Source organism: Oncorhynchus kisutch, linkage group LG20 (genome assembly GCF_002021735.2).
Source record: "Oncorhynchus kisutch isolate 150728-3 linkage group LG20, Okis_V2, whole genome shotgun sequence".
NCBI classification, from domain to species: domain Eukaryota; kingdom Metazoa; phylum Chordata; class Actinopteri; order Salmoniformes; family Salmonidae; genus Oncorhynchus; species Oncorhynchus kisutch.
In genome coordinates, this window is record NC_034193.2 from 33,629,955 (window position 1) to 33,650,241 (window position 20,287).

The following is a 20,287-nucleotide window of genomic DNA, read 5'->3' on the forward strand; positions in this document are numbered from 1 at the left end:
CGAGCCCTGAATGCCGATTGGCTGACAGCCGTGGTATATCAGACCTTATACCACGGGTATGACAAAACAATTTTATAATAGTAATAAGGTAACTCTGGGGTTTTTGGTATATGGCCAATGGCTGTATCCAGGCACTCAGTGTTGCTCATATGAACAGCCCTCAGCCGTGGTATATTGGCAATATACCACACCCCTTTGTGCCTGAAACACACAAATGCTACTTTCCCGTTTTTCAAACCCGGCATAATAAGTAGGGAGAAATCAAGTTCAATATAAATGAAATATCTCAAAGTCAGGGTCAAGTCAAACGGGAGGAAAAAGATTGCTTGTTTTTTTCCATTTGGAACAATTCCTCTATAAATGCATTTGCAAGTGTCTCATTCTGTTTATTTAGGTGAAAGACAGTCTTGTTCCCACGCAGGTTAGGGCGGTGTACAGGCCTTTTAAACTCTCTCACGTTTCTGCTGAGACTGTTAGTGCATGTGTGAGAGAGGACGGGGATAGTCGAGGCTCAAAAGCTCGTCATTGTTCAACACTCAACAGCAAATGCGGCAAATCCGCCATGTCGTCGTCTAGCCTACACCCGCAAACTTACGCCACCAGCCAGACCATTTGCCCCAGAAAGCAATGGAAAACAAAGACTAAGCTTTTTTTGTACAAAATATTTTAATAAATATTACTTTCCAAAACAAAACAAAGACTTGCCAGGAACAACCTCCCCCCAAAAATACTTTAATTCTCAAGTTAACACACTAAAGTGAAATGTACACATACATATCATGATTTTCAGGGCAAACAAAAAATAAATTAAAATGTTTACAGCCTTGTGGTCTCCGTCCAATCCAGAAAGGCTGTGTGTCACATGACAGTTCTACAGTGTTCTTATTGGATCTCCTCTCTTCAAGTATCTCAATGGTCGAGTTAGTTTTGCATGGCCCGGTGACCCGAATTTGCTCATTGAAGACCATTCCATTGGTCCTTAAGTGAAATCTCCACCCACCTGGGGCACCGGGCCATGCAAAACGAATTCCACCATTTATTAGAGTTCATTACCATATATGCAAAGTAATCACATACACCGAAAGTTTTTTTTTTTTTTTTACAAAGGATTTAAGGACATTTTTTCCTGTTCTTGACACTTATGCTGTACATTCAAACATCAGGCTACAAAAAAAAAAGTTCCCTTAAGTCTTTAATTGGCAAGCAATGTGTCTGCCACATTGCATTGTTTCAAATGACCCTCCATGTTATTTTATCCTTTCCCCTGCCATTCCATTTACATTTAAGTACTTACAAAAGAGTCCTGGCAAATATACCATAGAAATGGTTTCAAACAGACATCGTACAATTTTTTTTTTTTTTTTTTTGAGTGGACAAAAATGGCCATCTAATTGTTCAAAAATAAACTATTCTTTCAAGAACACTTTTGGCATTTATGAAACAAAGTGAGGTTCAAAAGTATTTGGACAGTGAAACATTTAGTTGTTTTGGTTCTGTACTCCAGCACTTTAGATTTGAAATTATACAATGACGGAAGTTAAATTGCTGACTGTCAGCTTTCATTTGAGGGAATTGTCATTGAGTCATGTGGATGCTACCATTATTATTCATGTTTTTCTGTAATCATGTGTGAGAAAGTTGAGGCATATCTCACACCCTCCACAAAATTTGCTTTGCTCACGTTATTGGTAAGGGTGAGAGGTTAGCATGTTCTTGGTATAATCTTTGTGCTTCCAACTTTCTCACTCATTCACAATTCTATGTAATCATGGTAGCATCCACATTAATGTAGAAGTGTTCAGAAATATTATATTCATATTTACAATAAGTGACATTAATATTTAGTTAATTTAGCAGACGCTCTTAATCAAAACCACAACCCTGGCGTTGCAAGCGCCATACACATGGGACATTATTTACCATTCAACTCTATTGGGCAGCAAATAATCTGAAACAAACAGAAACTGCATCCAACAAGTTTGTAGAGTCACAAGCTTGATGTAGTCATTGCGTGCTAGGAATATGGGACTAAATACTAAACTTAAACATAGTGAATTTGTCCAAATGCTTTTGGTTCCTTGAAATGGGTAGACCATGTAGAAAAAGTTTTAAAAAAAAAATTTCACACGATATGGATGAAAATACCCTCAAAGTAAAGTTGACCATCTGCACTTTAACCTCAGTCATTGTATCATTTCAAATCCTAATTACTGTAGTACAGAGCCAAAACAAGAAATGGTCAATGTCTGTATATATTGAAACAATATTTTCAAAAATAAGGAAGTTGTAAGCTTACAAAGCTGTCAAACCTTCAAATCTAAACAATGCATATAAATAAAAGGAATGATATTTTAAGGCTCTTGATTATTAAGTTAATAAATCAAATATACACAATGATTAATAAAAAAAAAATATTTACAGATCTATACATCATTCTACATTGACACAAATTCTTCATATCGGCAGCAACTGCTGACAGACTCAACCTGCCCCAAACAAAAATAAATAATATGTTTTGATAGTTGCTGTGGTATGGTGCTGCGGAAGCGCGTACAAATACAAAACCAGTTAGAGGCTAAACGCACATTAATATTAAATTGTACACTTCGTATGACTACCGGGTAAAAGCCTGTAAAAAGCCTTCGACAGCAGCTTTACCGAACAACGTAGAGATCTTACACGTACATCGAAATTTCCATTTACAGAAGTGCCGCCTCGAAGTTGACTGGTTTAAAAAATAATAATAATTTTAAAAAAAACGCAGCACCCGGAAATCCAGCCAAACCACAGCCAACCGTTATTGCCAGTGTGAGCCAGCTTGTCGAAACATAAATTAAACACATGGAAATTTGTCTTCTTTGTGAAGGGTAAATCACAACTTTTTGATTCAAAAATATGACAACAGCATCAACAACTTTGGAGCGCCCCTCAGCTGACCTTCCAATGATGAGAAACCAGTTGAAGTGGTCAGGCCAAGGTCACCAAGCTGTGCGCTATACAATGAATTCCATTCGGTTTAAGCTCTGCGCCGACTCCAAGTCTCTGTTGTCCTGTTTGTTAATCCAGTTGGGGTGTTTGCCGGCCGTGCGGAGCGGCTCTGGGCTCCGCTCCTCCCGGTCCACTAACGTATATGGCGTATGCCTTGGGAACCTAGCCTTCTGAAACCTCTTCTCAGACTCCTCGTCATCCGAATGGTGGCTACCCACGTCTGAGTTGTTTGTTCTAATTTTGCCGTTGATAAGAGAGTTCTTGTCCTCATAGTGATAGTGGTGGTGGTTGGGGTGTTCTTTAACTGGGGGTAGGCCATTGGTCAGACCGTGTTTATCGATGGGGTTCTTGATCTGGTTGAGCTGCTCGCGCACGTTGTTGACTGCGTTGTTGGTGTCTTCGGCTGTCGTCGCTGGGGACGACGACTGGGTGTTGACACCCGTGTGGGTGCTGGGCTTTCGGCGCCGCTTGAGGCACCAGATAAAAGCAGAGACCACAGCCAGGAGCCAGATGACGATGACTACGGACACCAGCAGGGGGACCAGGTAGTCTGCTGGAAGGAGAAAGGGAGGGAAGGCGTTAGTTATCGAAGACTAGAACAAAGGGAGGGAGACTCCGATATCAAAAACTATAGTTTACGCAGAAGTTGACAGCAGCAGAAATATGATCTTCTCCCTCTTCCAATTAAAAAATTTGAACTGCAAAATACTTCAACCGGGATTTCTGGAAAACATGGGGAATGCTCAGGAATTTTTTCAAACCTAGGTACATAAAACCATCCCACTACTAGTGAAGGTCCTTGCAGAAAAAAAATGGCTGCCTGTGCCCTGTACGCTCACCATTGGGGTTGTGGCTCTGCCTCCTCTGGACGCGGACCTCGATGACGGCTGTGGTGATAGTGCTGTTGCCGTTTCGCTTGCTGACCAGGTCTATGAACTTGTCCGTGATTTCCTTGATTGGGGCCTTGCCTCTTCTGGGGTCCTCCATCGACTAAAAAAATAAAATAACTAATAGAGTTAAGTCTTCGTACAAGAAACTTGTAACTTCCATATATCGCATTTGAAAGAATATTGCGTATATTGTGAGAAACAGGACAAATGAATCCTTATGCGAATGTAGTTATTCTTAAGATAAGACTGTCTGCTAAATGACTAATGTATGTTTCAAAATGGTCATTTGCTTATTCTTGACAATCATGGAATTGAGGGCAACATTTTTGCCAAGCGGTACTTACGATGGCTACATGGATCTCGTTGTTGGCTGTGGCCGATGGCTCGCATGTCATGGACACCGAGTACTCTGACGAGAGGTTCCTCACCACATACAGACTCCTTAGCTCGCTGCAGATGTTCTCAACAGTCAAGCCCTGCCACACACAGAGGTCAAAAGGTTCAATGTATAAGTTCACAAGTATTAAAGTATCGGCATCACAGTTAATCAAAAACTACAAACTGCTCCTAGTCTTACAAAGGAATATGAAATGCTGCCAAACTGGATGTGACAATGGTTTTGCCATTGGCTAAATTGACTTCCTAGTTTAAGTTTGAACAAATAGTTTTTACGATGTGGCTTGCGCCAACTCACCTGTGGCATGGTGTCCTTGTTGAAGGTGAAGGTGACGTTGGCACAGTTGCTCTCAGGGTGGCACTTTGCGTGGGGCTTGGGACTGTGGGAGGCCGACCAGCACTCGCCCTGGCTGGGGCATGGCTTGACAAAACAGCACTCGTCCCGGACGGGCACACACATCTGACCGACCGGGCACTCGCCACCGCCGTGGCTTTTACTGTGGACCCGGCAGGATTTGGGACCGCACCAGATCTGGAGGGGGACAGGAATGTGGTCAGTGGTGGTGATAATTTGTGGTCATTCAATGCATAGCTAGCTCACATAACTATGGGGATTGAATATAGTACGAACAAAACACAAAAAAGCCAGCTTGTCGTAAAACCTGTGGTTTCGTACCATTGTACAGGTGACCTTCCCATTGTGGCACTGGCAGGTGTTGCAATCGTCGTCCCATTTGGTCCCGTCCACGGCCACCAGACCGCTGACAACACAGGGTCTCCCAGCAACTGCAAAGCAGGTGGTGGCGATTTTAGTCTCATCAAGATTGAACCTTAACATTTGCTATAGATGCCCAAAATCCTAGATGTACTGTGTTTTATTCAGGTTGACTGTTTACACCAACAGTGACTCTTGTTAAGACTTAGGTTCTTGTGATGTTAATAAAGATATTGTACCGTACACTTATACATTGTAAATCTGATGTCCTGTTTATAGTTCGGTAAACACCACCTAAAGAGCTACAGCACAAGGAACAAAAATTCAGACTAAGTTTCCAACTAAAATATACATTGTCATGGCAAAATCCAACAGGGATAATTACACTGCTGCTCATGATGGAAAATGTATTTATTGAAGCCAGTATGAGCCGCCAAAGGAACACATGGAGGGGTATAGGTCTTACCTTCTTGGCATCTGGGGCCGGCCATCCCTGGTGGACACAGGCAGCGGTAGCCGTTGATCTCGTCTACGCAGGTGGAGCCGAACGCACAAGGCGACGACTGGCACTCGTTGATGTCTGAGGGGACCAGATTGGCAACTGTTAGGGTACTACTCCATTTCTGTCACTTCATCAATCTATATGCATCAGTCCATCTAGCCTACTGACTAACAGACAGTGACTACAAGTCAGACTTCCTAATGAATCACGATACGTCTTGGAACCATTTTCCTTAGACTGATATTTTTCCCAGAGCCACAGACCAAACTGTGCTAATTACAAAGTAGTATAACTTCGTAACAAAAAAAACATTTGAAGATCAAATACTTTCAAACTCTACCCTAGTTTCATTCCTAGTTAACAGTTGGACTAACTCTGGGTGGTCAAGTTATCATTGGGAATGAGTGCAGGTGATCAACTTCTCTCTCAGCTCTCTTTAACTGGATCAAAGGGTTAACCGCAGTGTGAACTTTTCTAGCCATCTCATAAGACCCGTCCTCCATTTTGTTGTCCTACAAGCACCACCAAATCCAAGACACAAACCTGATTTAGCACCGACTTAACTGACGTTTGTCACAGCTTAAGAATAGTAAGTGGGGTGGGGGGAGAGGAACGCAAAGGGTTAATACTCACTAATCCTACAGTCTGGTCCTGCGAATCCTGCGGCACACTCACACCGGTACCAGTTATCTCCATCCACACAGGTTCCACTGTTATAGCTGCAGAGAAAAGGATAGAGACAGAGGTCAGGGGGTCATAGCTCTTAACCAATAAGAATTTACTAAACAGGTTGGAAATATAATGCCATGTCTTAGGAAGTATCTAAATAAGCATCACTCAAGAATTCCCTCTGCATTAAATGATTTCACCATAAAAACAGTTTAACAGATACATTTATAGATACATGCCTCAGCCTCCAGTATTTATGCTGCAGTAGTTTATGTGTCGGGGGGCTAGGGTCAGTGTGTTATATCTGGAGTACTTCTCCTGTCCTATTCCGTGTCCTATGTGAATCTAAGTGTGCGTTCTCTAATTCTCTCTCGGAGGACCTGAGCCCTAGGACCATGCCCCAGGATTACCTGACATGATGACTCCTTGCTGTCCCCAGTCCACCTGGCCGTGCTGCTGCTCCAGTTTCAACTGTTCTGCCTTCTTATTATTCGAACATGCTGATCATTTATGAACATTTTGAACATCTTGGCCATGTTCTGTTTTAATCTCCACCCGGCACAGCCAGAAGAGGACTGGCCACCCCACATATGCTCTCTCTAATTCTCTCTTTTTTTTCCTCTCTCTCTCGGAGGACATGAGCCCTAGGACCATGCCCCAGGACTACCTGACATGATGACTCCTTGCTGTCCCCAGTCCATCTGACTGTGCTGCTGCTCCAGTTTCAACTGTTCTGCCTTATTATTATACGACCATGCTGGTCATTTATGAACATTTGAACATCTTGGCCATGTTCTGTTATAATCTCCACCCGGCACAGCCAGAAGAGGACTGGCCACCCCACATAGCCTGGTTCCTCTCTAGGTTTCTTCCTAGGTTTTGGCCTTTCTAGGGAGTTTTTCCTAGCCACCGTGCTTCTACACCTGCATTGCTTGCTGTTTGGGGTTTTAGGCTGGGTTTCTGTACAGCACTTTGAGATATCAGCTGATGTACGAAGGGCTATATAAATACATTTGATTTGATTTGATATTATTCTTAAAAATGGCGTTGGGTCGAAGAGGAAGTGGATCAAGGTACAATGTCTGATTGTGAAGGCTTGAGCAAACAGGGTTATGTGAGTTGTTTGTGGCTCTTTGTTGACGATGAGTGTATGTGTGTTATCAGCAACAGGACATTCCTGAGGGCAGATATGTTTACTGGGTCTAACTTGGCATGGGATTGACTTACCAAGGGTGGGGATTGCAGTCGTTGGAATCTGTAAAATGAGAAATAAGAAAATTGTGTTAGACACAGTAGAGGTTGACTGATTAAAAATCGGGCCAATTAATTAGGGACGATTTCAAGTTCATATAACAAAATCGGTAATCGGCCTTTTTGGACGATTACATTGCAATCCACGAGGAGAATGGGTGGCACCTGTTACGGAAGTACAGCATCAAAAGGGACCTTGTGGCTGCAAGGAGCCAAGGTAAGTTGCTCGCTAGCTTTAAACTTACCTTAGAAAAAAAGCAATCAAGCTTCACATAATCACCAGTTAACTACACATGGATGATATTACTAGGTTAACTAACTTGTTTTGCGGTGCCTATTAAATCATAATCGAATCACAGCCTACTTCAACTTTCCCAAACAGGTGATGATGTAACGAAAGCGCATACGTGGAAAAAGCACAATCATTGCACTAATGTACCCATCCATAAACATCAATGCCTTTCTTAAAATCAGTACAGAAGTATATTGTGTTTTTACCTGTATATGTAGTTAAGAAATTAATGTTAGCAGGCAATATTAACTAGGGAAATGATGTCACTTCTCTTGCGTTCAGTGCAAGCAGAGTCAGGGTATATGCAGGAGTTTGGGCTTGCTGGCTCGTTGCAAACTGTGTAACGACCGTAATTAATTTGCCAGAATTTTACATAATTGTAACATTGAAGGTTGTGCAATGTAAGAGCAATATTTACACTTAGGGTACCACGCATTCGATTAAATATGGAATGGTTCCGTATTTCACTGAAAGAATAAACATTTTGTTTTTGAAATGATAATTTCCGGTGTTGACCATATTAATGACCAAAGGCTCGTATTTGTGTGTTTATTATATTATAATTAAGTCTATGATTTGATAGAGTAGTCTGAGCGGTGGTAGGCAGCAGCAGGCTTGTAAGCACTCATTCATTCAAACAGTGCTTTACTGCATTTGCCAGTGTAACAGTATAACTTTAGACCGTCCCCTCGCCCATACCCGGGCGCGAACCAGGGACCCTCTGCACACATCGACAACAGTCACCCACGAAGCATCGTTACCCATCGCTCCAAAAGCCATGGCCCTTGCAGAGCAAGGGGAACCACTACTTCAAGATCTCAGAGCAAGTGATGTCACCGATTGAAACGCTATTTAGGGCGCACCACCGCTAACTATTTCACATCTGTTACACCAGCAGCTCTTAGCAATGCTTGAGACACAGAACTGTTTATGACTTCAAGCCTATCAACAACTCTCGAGATAAGGCTGACAATACTAAAGTGCCTATAAGAACATCCAATAGTCAAAGGTATAAGGTACAAATGGTAGAGAGAAATAGTCATAATAACTACAACCTAAAACTTCTCAACTGGGAATATTGAAGACTCATGTTAAAAGGAACCACCAGCTTTCATATGTTCTCATGTTCTGAGCAAGGAACTGAAACGTTGGCTTTTTTACATGGTACATACTGCACTTTTACTTTCTTCTCCAACACTGTTTTTGCATTATTTAAACCAAATTGAACATGTTTCATTATGTATATATTACATTAAATTCAAATAAGTGTTCATTGTTCATTCAGTATTGTTGCAGTTGTAATTGTCATTATTACAAATATATAAACTGCTCAAAAAAATAAAGGGAACACTTAAACAACACAATGTAACTCCAAGTCAATCACACTTCTGTGAAATCAAACTGTCCACTTAGGAAGCAACACTGAGAATAAATTTCACATGCTGTTGCGCAAATGGAATAGACAACAGGTGGAAATTATAGGCAATTAGCAAGACACCCCCAATAAAGGAGTGGTTCTGCAGGTGGTGACCACAGACCACTTCTCAGTTCCTATGCTTCCTGGCTGATGTTTTGGTCACTTTTGAATGCTGGCGGTGCTTTCACTCTAGTGGTAGCATGAGACGGAGTCTACAACCCACACAAGTGGCTCAGGGAGTGCAGCTCATCCAGGATGACACATCAATGCGAGCTGTGGCAAGAAGGTTTGCTGTGTCTGTCAGCGGAGTGTCCAGAGCATGGAGGCACTACCAGGAGACAGGCCAGTACATCAGGAGACGTGGAGGAGGCCGTAGGAGGGCAACAACCCAGCAGCAGGACCGCTACCTCCGCCTTTGTGCAAGGAGGAGCAGGAGGAACACTGCCAGATCCCTGCAAAATAACCTCCAGCAGGCCACAAATGCATGTGTCTGCTCAAACGGTCAGAAACAGACTCCATGAGGGTGGTATGAGGGCCCGACTTCCACAGGTGGGAGTTGTGCTTACAGCCCAACACCGTGCAGGACGTTTGGCATTTGCCAGAGAACACCAAGATTGGCAAATTCGCCACTGTCGCCCTATGCTCTTCACAGATGAAAGCAGGTTCACACTGAGCACATGTGACAGACGTGACAGTCTGGAGACACCGTGGAGAACGTTCTGCTGCCTGCAACATCCTCCAGCATGACCGGTTTGGCGGTGGGTCAGTCATGGAGTGGGGTGGCATTTCTTTGGGGGGACGCACAGCCCTCCATGTGCTCGCCAGAGGTAGCCTGACTGCCATTAGGAACCGAGATGAGATCCTCAGACCCCTTGTGAGACCATATGCTGGTGCGGTTGGCCCTGGGTTCCTCCTAATGCAAGACAATGCTAGACCTCATGTGGCTGGAGTGTGTCAGCAGTTCCTGCAAGAGGAAGGCATTGATGCTATGGACCGCCCATTCCCCAGACCTGAATCCAATTGAGCACATCTGGGACATCATGTCTCGCTCCATCCACCAACGCCACGTTGCACCACAGACTGTCCAGGAGTTGGCGGATGCTTTAGTCCAGGTCTGGGAGGAGATCCCTCAGGAGACCATCCGCCACCTCATCAGGAGCATGCCCAGGCGTTGTAGGGAGGTCATACAGGCACGTGGAGGCCACACACACACTACTGAGCCTCATTTTGACTTGTTTTAAGGACATTACATCAAAGTTGGATCAGCCTGTAGTGTAGTTTTCCACTTTAATTTTGAGTGTGACTCCAAATCCAGACCTCCATGGGTTGATAAATTTGATTTCCATTGATAATTTGTGTGTGATTTTGTTGTCAGCACATTCAATGTAAAGAAAAAAGTATTTAATAAGAATATTAATAAGAATATATATGTTATTTTAGTGTTCCCTTTATTTTTTTGAGCAGTAATATATATATATAATTTTTTTTTACATTTTAAATAAAAAAATTCCGATTAACCGACAGTCTTTTTTTGTCCTCCAATAATCAGTATCGAAAAATTATAATTGCTCGACCTCTAACACAGTGAATGTTTGAATATTAACTCAAGATGAGTGTGTGGCTAGCTGAGGCCACATACCATTAATCTAAGAAATAAAAAAAAGTATGTAAAACATTTCCTATTGTTAAGATTTAGCTAGATACATTCTTTACATAATGGACGAAGGCCAGACTGTACTCATCTACTATGGCAGATTAAAATGTAGTGCAACTGAATATTACACTATCAAGTTGTTATGAACAACTAATAGTGCAAAAAAACTACAATTCTCTACTAAAGATGTATTATCTACCCCAGTCACTGGGACAAGGGAGGACACACTCTGGGATCACTCACTTTGGTTGCAGGTCAGGCCCTCCCAGCCCTCTTTGCAGACACAGGTGAAAGAGTCTCCACTGACCACACAGGTGCCTCCGTTCTCACAAGGGCTAGGCAGACAGCTGCTGTTCTTAGCTGGAGAAGCAAACACAGCCTTTAGCCAACATGCTAGCTAGCTGGAAAATGCTACAGAGCTAGCTGCAATAATTTAGCACTGCTGGCTATGCTACATACCTATATTACAGGTGGAACCCTCCCATCCGGCGGCACACATGCATTTGAAGGTGTCCCCTTCATCGTAGCACGTTCCGCCACTGTTGCATGTCGCCTCGTCACACTGGCTCTCCCCTGGAAGCAAAAAAAGACTACACGTTAGCAACTGTTCATAGTCAATGTCAGGAAACCATTAGGCCCTAACACATACAGGTTTAATTTAGGCACAAACACACCCTTTCGAACACGTACAAGCATGCACACATGCTTACATCACAACACACGGCCGCCCCAGGGCGAAAAAATAAAAAAATAAAGTGTGCTATACTGTAGTAAGGAGGGGCTTACTTGAGTGACAGGTCTTGCCCTTCCATCCGTTCTTACACTCACAGTAGAAGTCGTTCACCAGGTCCCGGCACGTGCCGCGGTTGCGACAGGGGTTGGTGTTGCAGTCGTCAATGTCTGAGGAGACAAGACAGAGACAAACATGCCAAAATGCCAAAACTAAAAAAAACTGCCTGTTCGGCTTTCACGGAGAAAGAAAAACATGCAGAGATTTTTCTGCCATTTTAATCCTTGTCGGGCTGCCTAAACTCTTTTTTTCTCCAGGTCGCATAAGTCAAATTTTCAGAATGGAAAAACACTAAGTGTAAAATTCAAAGACAACATCTGGTTTTCAAGTATGTATAAAACTTAAACCTATATGGACCTATATTTTTTTTTCATAATGTTATCTTTGTTAGTTCTCAAATCACCAAAATAAAAGCTAGACAGTCAGGGAGAATAGAACATTATTTTGGGAATTAACTCAGCAGTATTTCTTTTGTTATTATGTTTGAGCAAAAGAACACCGCATTATCCATGGCAAAATGCATAGAATTGCAGGAAACTAGCTTTAAAACTGAAACATTTTCTCTCAACTGTATGGCAAAAATGTTATAATTCCCAAAAATTTGCTTTAAAACTGCAAAAAAAAAAGAATCTCAGCTCCATGGAGAAATGTGTAGAATTGCAGCAAATTGGCTTAAATTCTAAAATGCCTCTACAATTTTCTTTAAAATGTAGCTGCGCTAACAGCTGACATCGCTCATTGCCACCCAACACCTATTCCTTTTTTTTTTTTTAACAGAAAAGTTCCAACATGGGCCTAATGATCATCCATATCCCCAGTCACTTAAAGTGCTACCAAATAATCCTGCTTGTTTCAAGCCTTCGTGTGTTGCCTATGCATTAGGAATGCAATATGGAAGTGTTATGTTTAGCCTACCAGACGTTATAATGCTGATAACAAGTCTTCAATATTAAGAAGCAAGACAGATGAAGTCAATGCACTCTTCCACCTGCATGTAATGCATAAGCACATGTATAGACTTGTGTACCACTGTATGAATACCTTTGTAATAATACAAACAAAAAGAACCATGAGCTTTTACAAAACACTTGTACCACGTTGTGAGGTGATTGTAGGTAACTTGTATATAACTTCAATAACAATGTATTATCCACCAGTGGGTCAAAGAAAGTGATATCCATTAATTCATATAAACAAATATGACTACATAACAGTGCGGTGAGAGGAAAATTAACTTACTGTTGTCGCAGTTGGGTCCCTCCCAACCCTCGGCACAGATGCACTGGTACAGGCTGACTTTGTCAATACACGTTCCCCCGTTCTGACACGGGCCGCTTTCACAGTCATTTATATCTGAGAGTGTGTGACAGAAAGGAAACCATAAGCAAAAGACTGAGGAATATGCACAATATCAAGCCACGCAATCAAGGCGTGCACCATGAAATCCCTTCAAGGACTTATTTACCATTTCCGTTTTTAATACAGTTTCTTAGAACAATTCACATTGTTTCCACATTACACATCCAACGGAGGCCTTGCCGTTTCCCTAGTGCCCCATTTTCCCTAGTGCCCCGTCGTCTCCGGTCAAGTAACCTCCCACCAAAACCCCATTCCCAAAACTCCCTTTTCTGTCACCCAAAACCACAGAGAGCTTGGTGTTGGGTGTGTGAGTGCGTGGGAGAGACAAGGCCAGGCAAGAACAGGCAGACTTCCTGGCTTAAGAAAATGAGAGTTAGGGGTGGGGAGGCATGGAACCCCCCCTCATTAAACAACTTCCCCACCCCTTGACAGGCTAGCAAAGGCTGGACAGGGTCATTAATCAAGGACTGTGTCTGAAAGACAGAATAGGCCTCGCCTGGGGCCTCCAGTCCTCCATTAGAGCTGATAACCCAGTGACTGGCAGGGCCAGGTCTAGCCCGCCTGACCTCTCTGGGCTAGGGAGCTGGCAGCTAAAACAGCCATCCATCAAACAGGGAGCTAATAATTATCGTCAAGGGGGGTCACCACTCTCCCCTGAAAGAAGTGTTGGTGAGAACAAAGTCACCAGGTTTGGAGGGAGCGAGAGCACGCTTTGAACCCAAGGATGCGTGTGTAGTGACAGAGAGAGAGAGATCTTGTCAAGTGCCAGGAACAATCGTTATAACGGGGAGGGAGATTCTTGTGGTGTACTTGTGGTCGGAACGAAGCAGGGTTTTTAAAGAAGATCCACTTCTCAAGAAGGGCCCATCCTGTCCTCTACCACCCCTGCAATACCATTCTCCATCCATGCTCTGCCCTATCCACCTCATAATTCTGCCACATTTTCTCTTCTATCCATGCCTCAATCACACCCCCACATAGATCCCTTAATTCACACATTAGCCATCCACCATCTAGCCAAGGCTCTATCCATCCACCAACCTAGCCATCCTCCAGTCAGCCATTCATCCACCGTTCTTCACCCATCGGAACTGGGGGAGTCACTTACTCTCATGGCAGTATGTCCCAGTGAAGCCCTCCTGGCACTCGCAGCTGAACTGGCCCCCAGCCTGGCTCCGGCAGCGCCCGTGGGGCCCGCACACATTGGACGAAATCAGACGCATGCCCCCAGGGGTGCTGTTGGATGCCACGGCAACCGTGCAGCTGTCAATCACTGAGGGAGAGAGGGTGAGGTCAGGACAGTGTGCATATATGGCCAGCACAAATGTTGATATGTATTGCACAGAACTGACATTGCCACACAATCGTATAAACCTTCACAAGCACTTTGGGTGCTAAAGCTACTAATAAATAAATATTCAACACATGCCAAAGTCCTCCTAACTTCTTCAATCTGGTGTGTGTTTAGATAAAAGTAGTCCAACTAAATACAAGCGTATAAACCCTTATCAGACTGTCGTAATTACTCAAAAAAATGTGCGCGAGCACACACACACAGAGAGAGAAAATGATGGGGGTCTATTGTGTTTTTAGCAGGAAGAACACACAGAGCACTTGCCAGATTTTTCTGGGGCGTTTTGGAGACAAACACAGTCTAGAAGGGAGGAGAGGAAAAATTTAAGAAGCAGAGGCAATTTGTCAGAAGGAGAAATGGGCCGGGGGGGGGGGGCGGGGCAGCAGTAGCGGCTCGAAAACATGAAACCAAATCTTAACTCTTTCCATGGTAACGAGGCCGTGGGGGATCGGCGGAGAACGGGTTTGTGCCGCGCGGGCTTGCTCACCTTAGGTCTTCACACACTGGTGTGACACACACCCAGCACAATGGCCTCAAGTTAGCGGATTAGATTACAGGCTCTGCAGGTTAAAAAGCCCCCCCCTCTCAGATTTACAGTAAAAAAAGCAAAGGGAGATGAGTGACCTAAATTTGTTTGGGTAAGCCTTCATTAGTATTAGCCAAGCTAGACAAAACTGGCTAGGCTAACACTGAAAACCAACAGACTTTTACAGCAATGTAAAAACTGCACAAGGCTGATCCAAAAAAAGCAAATAGGAACCTTTGCAGGGTGTGGTACGACAGTGGTCCTTCAAATGGGAACAGTTCTTGCCCTCATAGTCTTCGGGACATTTGCAGAAGTAGTCGGTAGCCAGGTTGAAACACTGGGCCCCGTTTTGACATGGGTTCAGCATGCAGTAGTCGATATCCAGCTGAGAAGGCGAGAACAAAAACAGAGAATGGTTTAGACATAAGCCATGTAAAGTAATACGTGCCATTTGACCTTTTCCATAATAACCCATTGTAGACTTCACCTCAGAAACCTGCTAAAGACCCATAAACAAACGCTTAGCGGTGGGGAGTTGGAGGAGGCGGGAAAAGAGAAGACAGACTTAGCCCAGACGTAAGGTTCACAAGTGTTAACAAGCGCGACAAAGCTCCGGTTTTGAGTTGCAGAGAGAAACGCAGGTGCGACTAGTGGGGTGGATGGAAAGGTGGCACAAAAAAAAACTATTGAAGAGGATATCAATGAAAACAGATCATGGTGAGATGATTCATGCAGGAGATAGGGAGGTAGTCAAGGAAAGTTGGCCCTAACCACCAAATCTAGGATCTCCATCCTAACCTTAACCTTAAAAAGGTATGGGGAAATACAGTATCTGACTGTGGATCAGTGGTTTGAGGTGACTGCAACTTACTCTGGATTTATTCAAGATAAGTTGGCCCTAACCACAGATCTAGGATCAGCTTATGCTATCTCCAATCCTAACCATAAAACATTACCAGGATGCAGCAATATCTGCTCCTGGATCAGTGTTATGGTTTGAGGTGACTTGAACCAACTCTGGGTAGGCTTCTGGGCACAGTGGGGTGGTGTGGTGCCAATCTCTGCTTACCTGACAGAAGTTGCCAGAGAAACCGGGCAGGCACAGGCACTGGAAGCCGTTGATGTCGTCCTTGCAACTGCCGCCGTTCAGGCACGGGCCACTGGCGCACTCATCTACATCCTTCTCGCAGTTGTCACCGCCGAAGCCCGACGGACAAACACAGCGGTACCCGTTCACCATGTCCTAGGGAGGGGAAGAAAACGTAGAAGAAAAAAAAAAGTAAAAAAAATTGGGTGTGTGGATCACCGTAAGAACGATAAGGAAAACAAGCCATTGTGAAAGGGTTGGAAAATAATTAAGACATTTATTTTTCCTGGCAGGGGACAAGAATGTTTATGGTAATCTGATCTATTGTAGTCATAAAGACCTTCCGCCTATTCCCTCCCTCCCATTCTGCCCTCCTCCACAAGCATTCATGTCTTCTGCCCCACTCTTTGTTAGCATTGCCCGAGCAACTCATGTCTGTGTTCTGAAAGCATGTCTCAGCGGTTTGCCATTTTTAAACCTGTCACAAAGGAAAGGGGGAGGAAGAGGGGAAGGGGAGAGAAAGCAGCCAAAAACAACTCCAATATGCCAGAAAGTATCCGAAATATGTCAATCGACCAGGACCGGTACATTCCAGAAAAATGTCTGTCCCAAATGGCACCCTATTCCTCATGATAGGGTTCTGGTCAAAAGTAGTGCACTATATAGGGAATAGGATGCCATTTGGGAGAAACACAATAAACCTACCTTGCAGGTTCCCCCATTTTGACACTGGTCCAGGCAGTCATTAATATCTGCGGAAACAATTAGTAACAATCAAATAAAAATAAATAAACGTATACAATTTGAGCTCCACCGAGGAGAGGCCTTGATAAGGCTTTCTTATCAAGATTTCCCACAAGCTTTCCTCAAGATAAGCCTTGTTTGAGGTTAAAAAAAGGGTGCGATTCATGCGGGGCCTCGGTGCGCTGGGGCTTCACGCGATTGTTTGAGCTCCCATGTTATAAAAACGTGAATTTTTATTATTTGTATTTTTTTTTTTTCCTGTCGTCCAATTTCAGACAGACCACTCCAGAACTATTAGTCCATGACCAAAAAAACAACAAAGCCAGCCTCAGTCCTAACCGTCAGTCATAAACTCACTTCCAAAACTGGCCCTAGAACAGTTGTTTAAAGTTGCTACTGGTACTTTTTTTTTTAAACATGGCTTCATTTTAGAACAGGGGTGTGCAACTTTAGACTCTGGAGATTGAATGGCAGGGTGAGCAGGCTTTTGTTCTACCCCGGCACGAACACACTTCAACTAATCAGGCTTTCAATTGCCAACCATGATTAGTTGAATTACCCATGTTAGTGCTGGGCTGGAACAAAAGCCTGTTTCCCCTGCTGCTCCCTGGAACCAGACTTGCCCACCTCTGCATTAGAACAAGCGACAGGCCATTTCATTGAGAGAGAGAAAAAAGAAATAACTCACTGGTGTCGCAGTTCTGGCCCATCCAACCAGGGAGGCACTCGCAGAAGTACCCTCCAATCAGGTTCCGGCAGGAGTTGGCATTCAGGCAGGGGTCGCCTTCGCACTCATTGGCGTCTGAAACCCACAAAACATTTAATTCCTTCATTCCTCTTACAGGGCATTCGGCATGCAACTGCGAAGTGTCGGCAGCCATAGGAATAGAATCGTTTCCCCAGTCACCCACCCATTGACTTGTGGATGCCTATTCTAGGAATTATATTTCTATGGTCTTTTCTGGTGGTCTGCATTCAAACCGCATCAGAGCCGGTCCCCATGGTGAAAGGCAATTGGGGACAAACAAACACAAAATGTGCCAGGTGGGGTGAAGGAGTGTGGATCAAGGCAGCAGTGAAGACACCCATCCTCTCACTCCTCATTCTAAGCACTTTAAAAACACACGGCCATTCCTCAAAGGATGATCCCCCGGCTTAGGAAACCCCACATTATCTCTGCCCCCAGAGGAATCCCAAAAGCAGCCATGGAATGGAATGCCGAAGGAATTTTCCCCATCCTGGCACGCCGTTTCTAAATCTTCACACTAGAGCGCCACCAAAAGACAAGGGTGGTATGATGAATTTGCACTTAGAAGCTTAACTAATGTCAGTTTGGAGATTCCCCCCCTAATGGTTAAGGTTCAGATTTGGAGAGTGTAAGCTGGTCCTAGATCTGTGTCCTAAGGAAATCCTCTAATTGTAGCAAGGTGGTTAGAAGTTGCCACAGATCTAGGAAACTAACTTCTACCATTAGTGAGAGAAGAGATATTTGATCCTGTATCAGTGGGCCAAATAAAGTATATAATCTACCAACTCCGTAGTGGGCATAGAGATCAATACTCTCTCTATGGTAGTAGGATATATAAATGGTAGTTGGATAGAGAAGGACTAGGTTGTTGTTGTGAGATAGAAGGTAGAGGTTTGTAGGATATAAGAGTACAATTGTTTCTGTGATAGAGGGGATATAGGTAGAGGAGTTGCATGGGGATTGTGGGATATAGGAGGTAAAACAAAAAATTGGATAGAGGATGACAGCAAACCTGGTGGTTGTATGATAGAGGTGCCGGAATTTGTGGGATAGAGGAGTAGTTAAGGGAGGGGGGAATATAGAGGATGAATGAGAGCTCAGTGGTTATATGATAGGGTTCAAGCGAGATGGCCAAGATGCAAAGTCAGACTTTGCAACTTGGCCAAATAGTGACGACCGTATGATAGGAGGTGCAGGGTGTTATGGGATAGAGGACTGACTGACCGATGAGGCAGGTCTTGCCGCTCCACTGGAAGGGACAGGTGCACTTGAAGCCGTTGACCTGGTCCTGGCAGGTGCCCCCATGGCCACAGGGGTTGGGGAAACACTCGTCCACATCTGGGGGGGGGGGGGGGGGATGTCAAATCAAAAGTCCATGACAATGGCTAGGTCTCTAGTGCTTGAAAGGCTGATGGTGTCATAATGAAATACATTTACGTTTTTAAAGTCATGTCCCCGCCATCCTTGCCTATTCCTGAATAAGTCTATATAACACACTGTGGTTGTTCAAATCTTAACCCCTATTAATATCACAAAACACAACTGGAGTTATAACCAGTTTAACGAGGGCATGTCATTCATCTATTCAATTTATAATCTCAAAACGGTAGCGGAGAAATGTCAACACGGACAATTTCTTCACATCAGTCATTGGCAAACAAGTTGCTTGCAAAGAAAACAAGCCTGGTTGGCACCATTAACAAAGCGAGAATGGAGCTCCCCCCCTCTGTGCAAAATAAGGCACCTGCACATCAGTAGTACTCTACAACGGTGCTGAAGAATGAGTGTTGTCACACTTTACCAATGCATGGCAAGAAATACCGTTTGCACCATGAGCACCAGCAGCAAGGACACAAAGAGAAAACTATTATGAACTAATACAGAACAAAGATATTTCATCAGAATATGCATCCAGTGGTGTAAAGTTAAGTAAAAACTACTTTGAAGTACTACTTAAATATTTTGGGATTACCACTACATTCCTAAAGAAAACATGTACTTTTTCACTCCCGTACATTTTGAATGCTTAGCAGGACAGCAACATGGTCTAATTCACGCATTTATCAAGAGAACATGTGGTCTTCCCTACTGCCTCGGATCTGGCGGTCTCACTAAACACAAATGCTTCGTTTGTGAATTATGTCGGAGTGTTGGATTGTTCCCCGGGCCATCTCCCCTAAGAAGAATATCAGGCCGTCTCGTTTGCTTTAACATAAGGAATTTGAGAGGATTTATAGCATTTACTTTTGATAAAGTATATTAAATATACTTTGAGACCTTAAAATAGATAATTACTCAAGTATATTAAATATACTTTGAGACCTTAAAATAGATAATTACTCAAGTATGACAAGTGGTATTTTTCACACCACTGTACTCGTCGCCATATTTGGATAGATCAACTTATACAACGCGTTTTTCCTATGAGAAAATAACCCGAATGTTGTCTACTTTATTCTATAGGTTGTGGATCTTTTGGATCAGATGGCACAGCTGTACAGTGAAAGGAGGAACTCGCCGCTGGCCTGTCACGGTTCTACAAACATGCTTGACTTGGCTGCTATCAACACACGTGTTGTTTACACAGTGCATGAACCCCATGAGCAGGAGAGACTTCATCATGAGTCTAAGCACACGGGCTAAAAGTGAGAGACATACGAGGACCAAGGCAGCAAGCAAAGATTCCACGCGAGCAATTGCGCAAGCCAAGTAGAAACTGCCAGGTGGGCAGATGTACTAGCAAAAAACAAACAAGACACATGAAATCCGTTTCAGCTGCGAGCAAGCGACTTGTTTGTGCGAAGTGTTGCAAGCGACAAATGACTGTTAAGAACAAGGGATAACACCTAAATAAAAGATCCAACTGATGCCATTAGGTGAAGATGCACAACAAACTGTAAGCACG

At 43.6% G+C, this 20,287-nt stretch overlaps 1 protein-coding gene across 2 annotated transcripts in view; it reads right to left on the reverse strand.

The window, feature by feature from the left end:
* Positions 1-716: 716 nt before the first annotated feature.
* Positions 717-20,287, reverse strand: part of LOC109865642 (protein jagged-1b) — a 33,793-nt gene continuing 14,222 nt past the window's right edge. The window contains exons 9-26 of one of the 2 annotated variants that reach the window (XM_031799443.1): positions 18,607-18,720; positions 17,323-17,436; positions 16,596-16,642; positions 15,873-16,046; positions 15,038-15,188; positions 14,032-14,196; positions 12,804-12,917; positions 11,561-11,674; positions 11,234-11,347; positions 11,018-11,134; positions 7,388-7,415; positions 6,125-6,210; positions 5,456-5,569; positions 4,951-5,060; positions 4,573-4,806; positions 4,223-4,354; positions 3,828-3,978; positions 717-3,538 (exon numbers count right to left, since the gene is read on the reverse strand). In XM_031799443.1, coding sequence (XP_031655303.1) covers positions 2,994-3,538; positions 3,828-3,978; positions 4,223-4,354; positions 4,573-4,806; positions 4,951-5,060; positions 5,456-5,569; positions 6,125-6,210; positions 7,388-7,415; positions 11,018-11,134; positions 11,234-11,347; positions 11,561-11,674; positions 12,804-12,917; positions 14,032-14,196; positions 15,038-15,188; positions 15,873-16,046; positions 16,596-16,642; positions 17,323-17,436; positions 18,607-18,720 — 2,624 coding nt within the window. In that variant the 3' untranslated portion in view covers positions 717-2,993. Of the gene's footprint in view, positions 3,542-3,827; positions 3,979-4,222; positions 4,355-4,572; positions 4,807-4,950; positions 5,061-5,455; positions 5,570-6,124; positions 6,211-7,387; positions 7,416-11,017; positions 11,135-11,233; positions 11,348-11,560; positions 11,675-12,803; positions 12,918-14,031; positions 14,197-15,037; positions 15,189-15,872; positions 16,047-16,595; positions 16,643-17,322; positions 17,437-18,606; positions 18,721-20,287 lie in introns of both variants that reach the window. The other variant, XM_031799442.1, reaches the window with a different exon arrangement.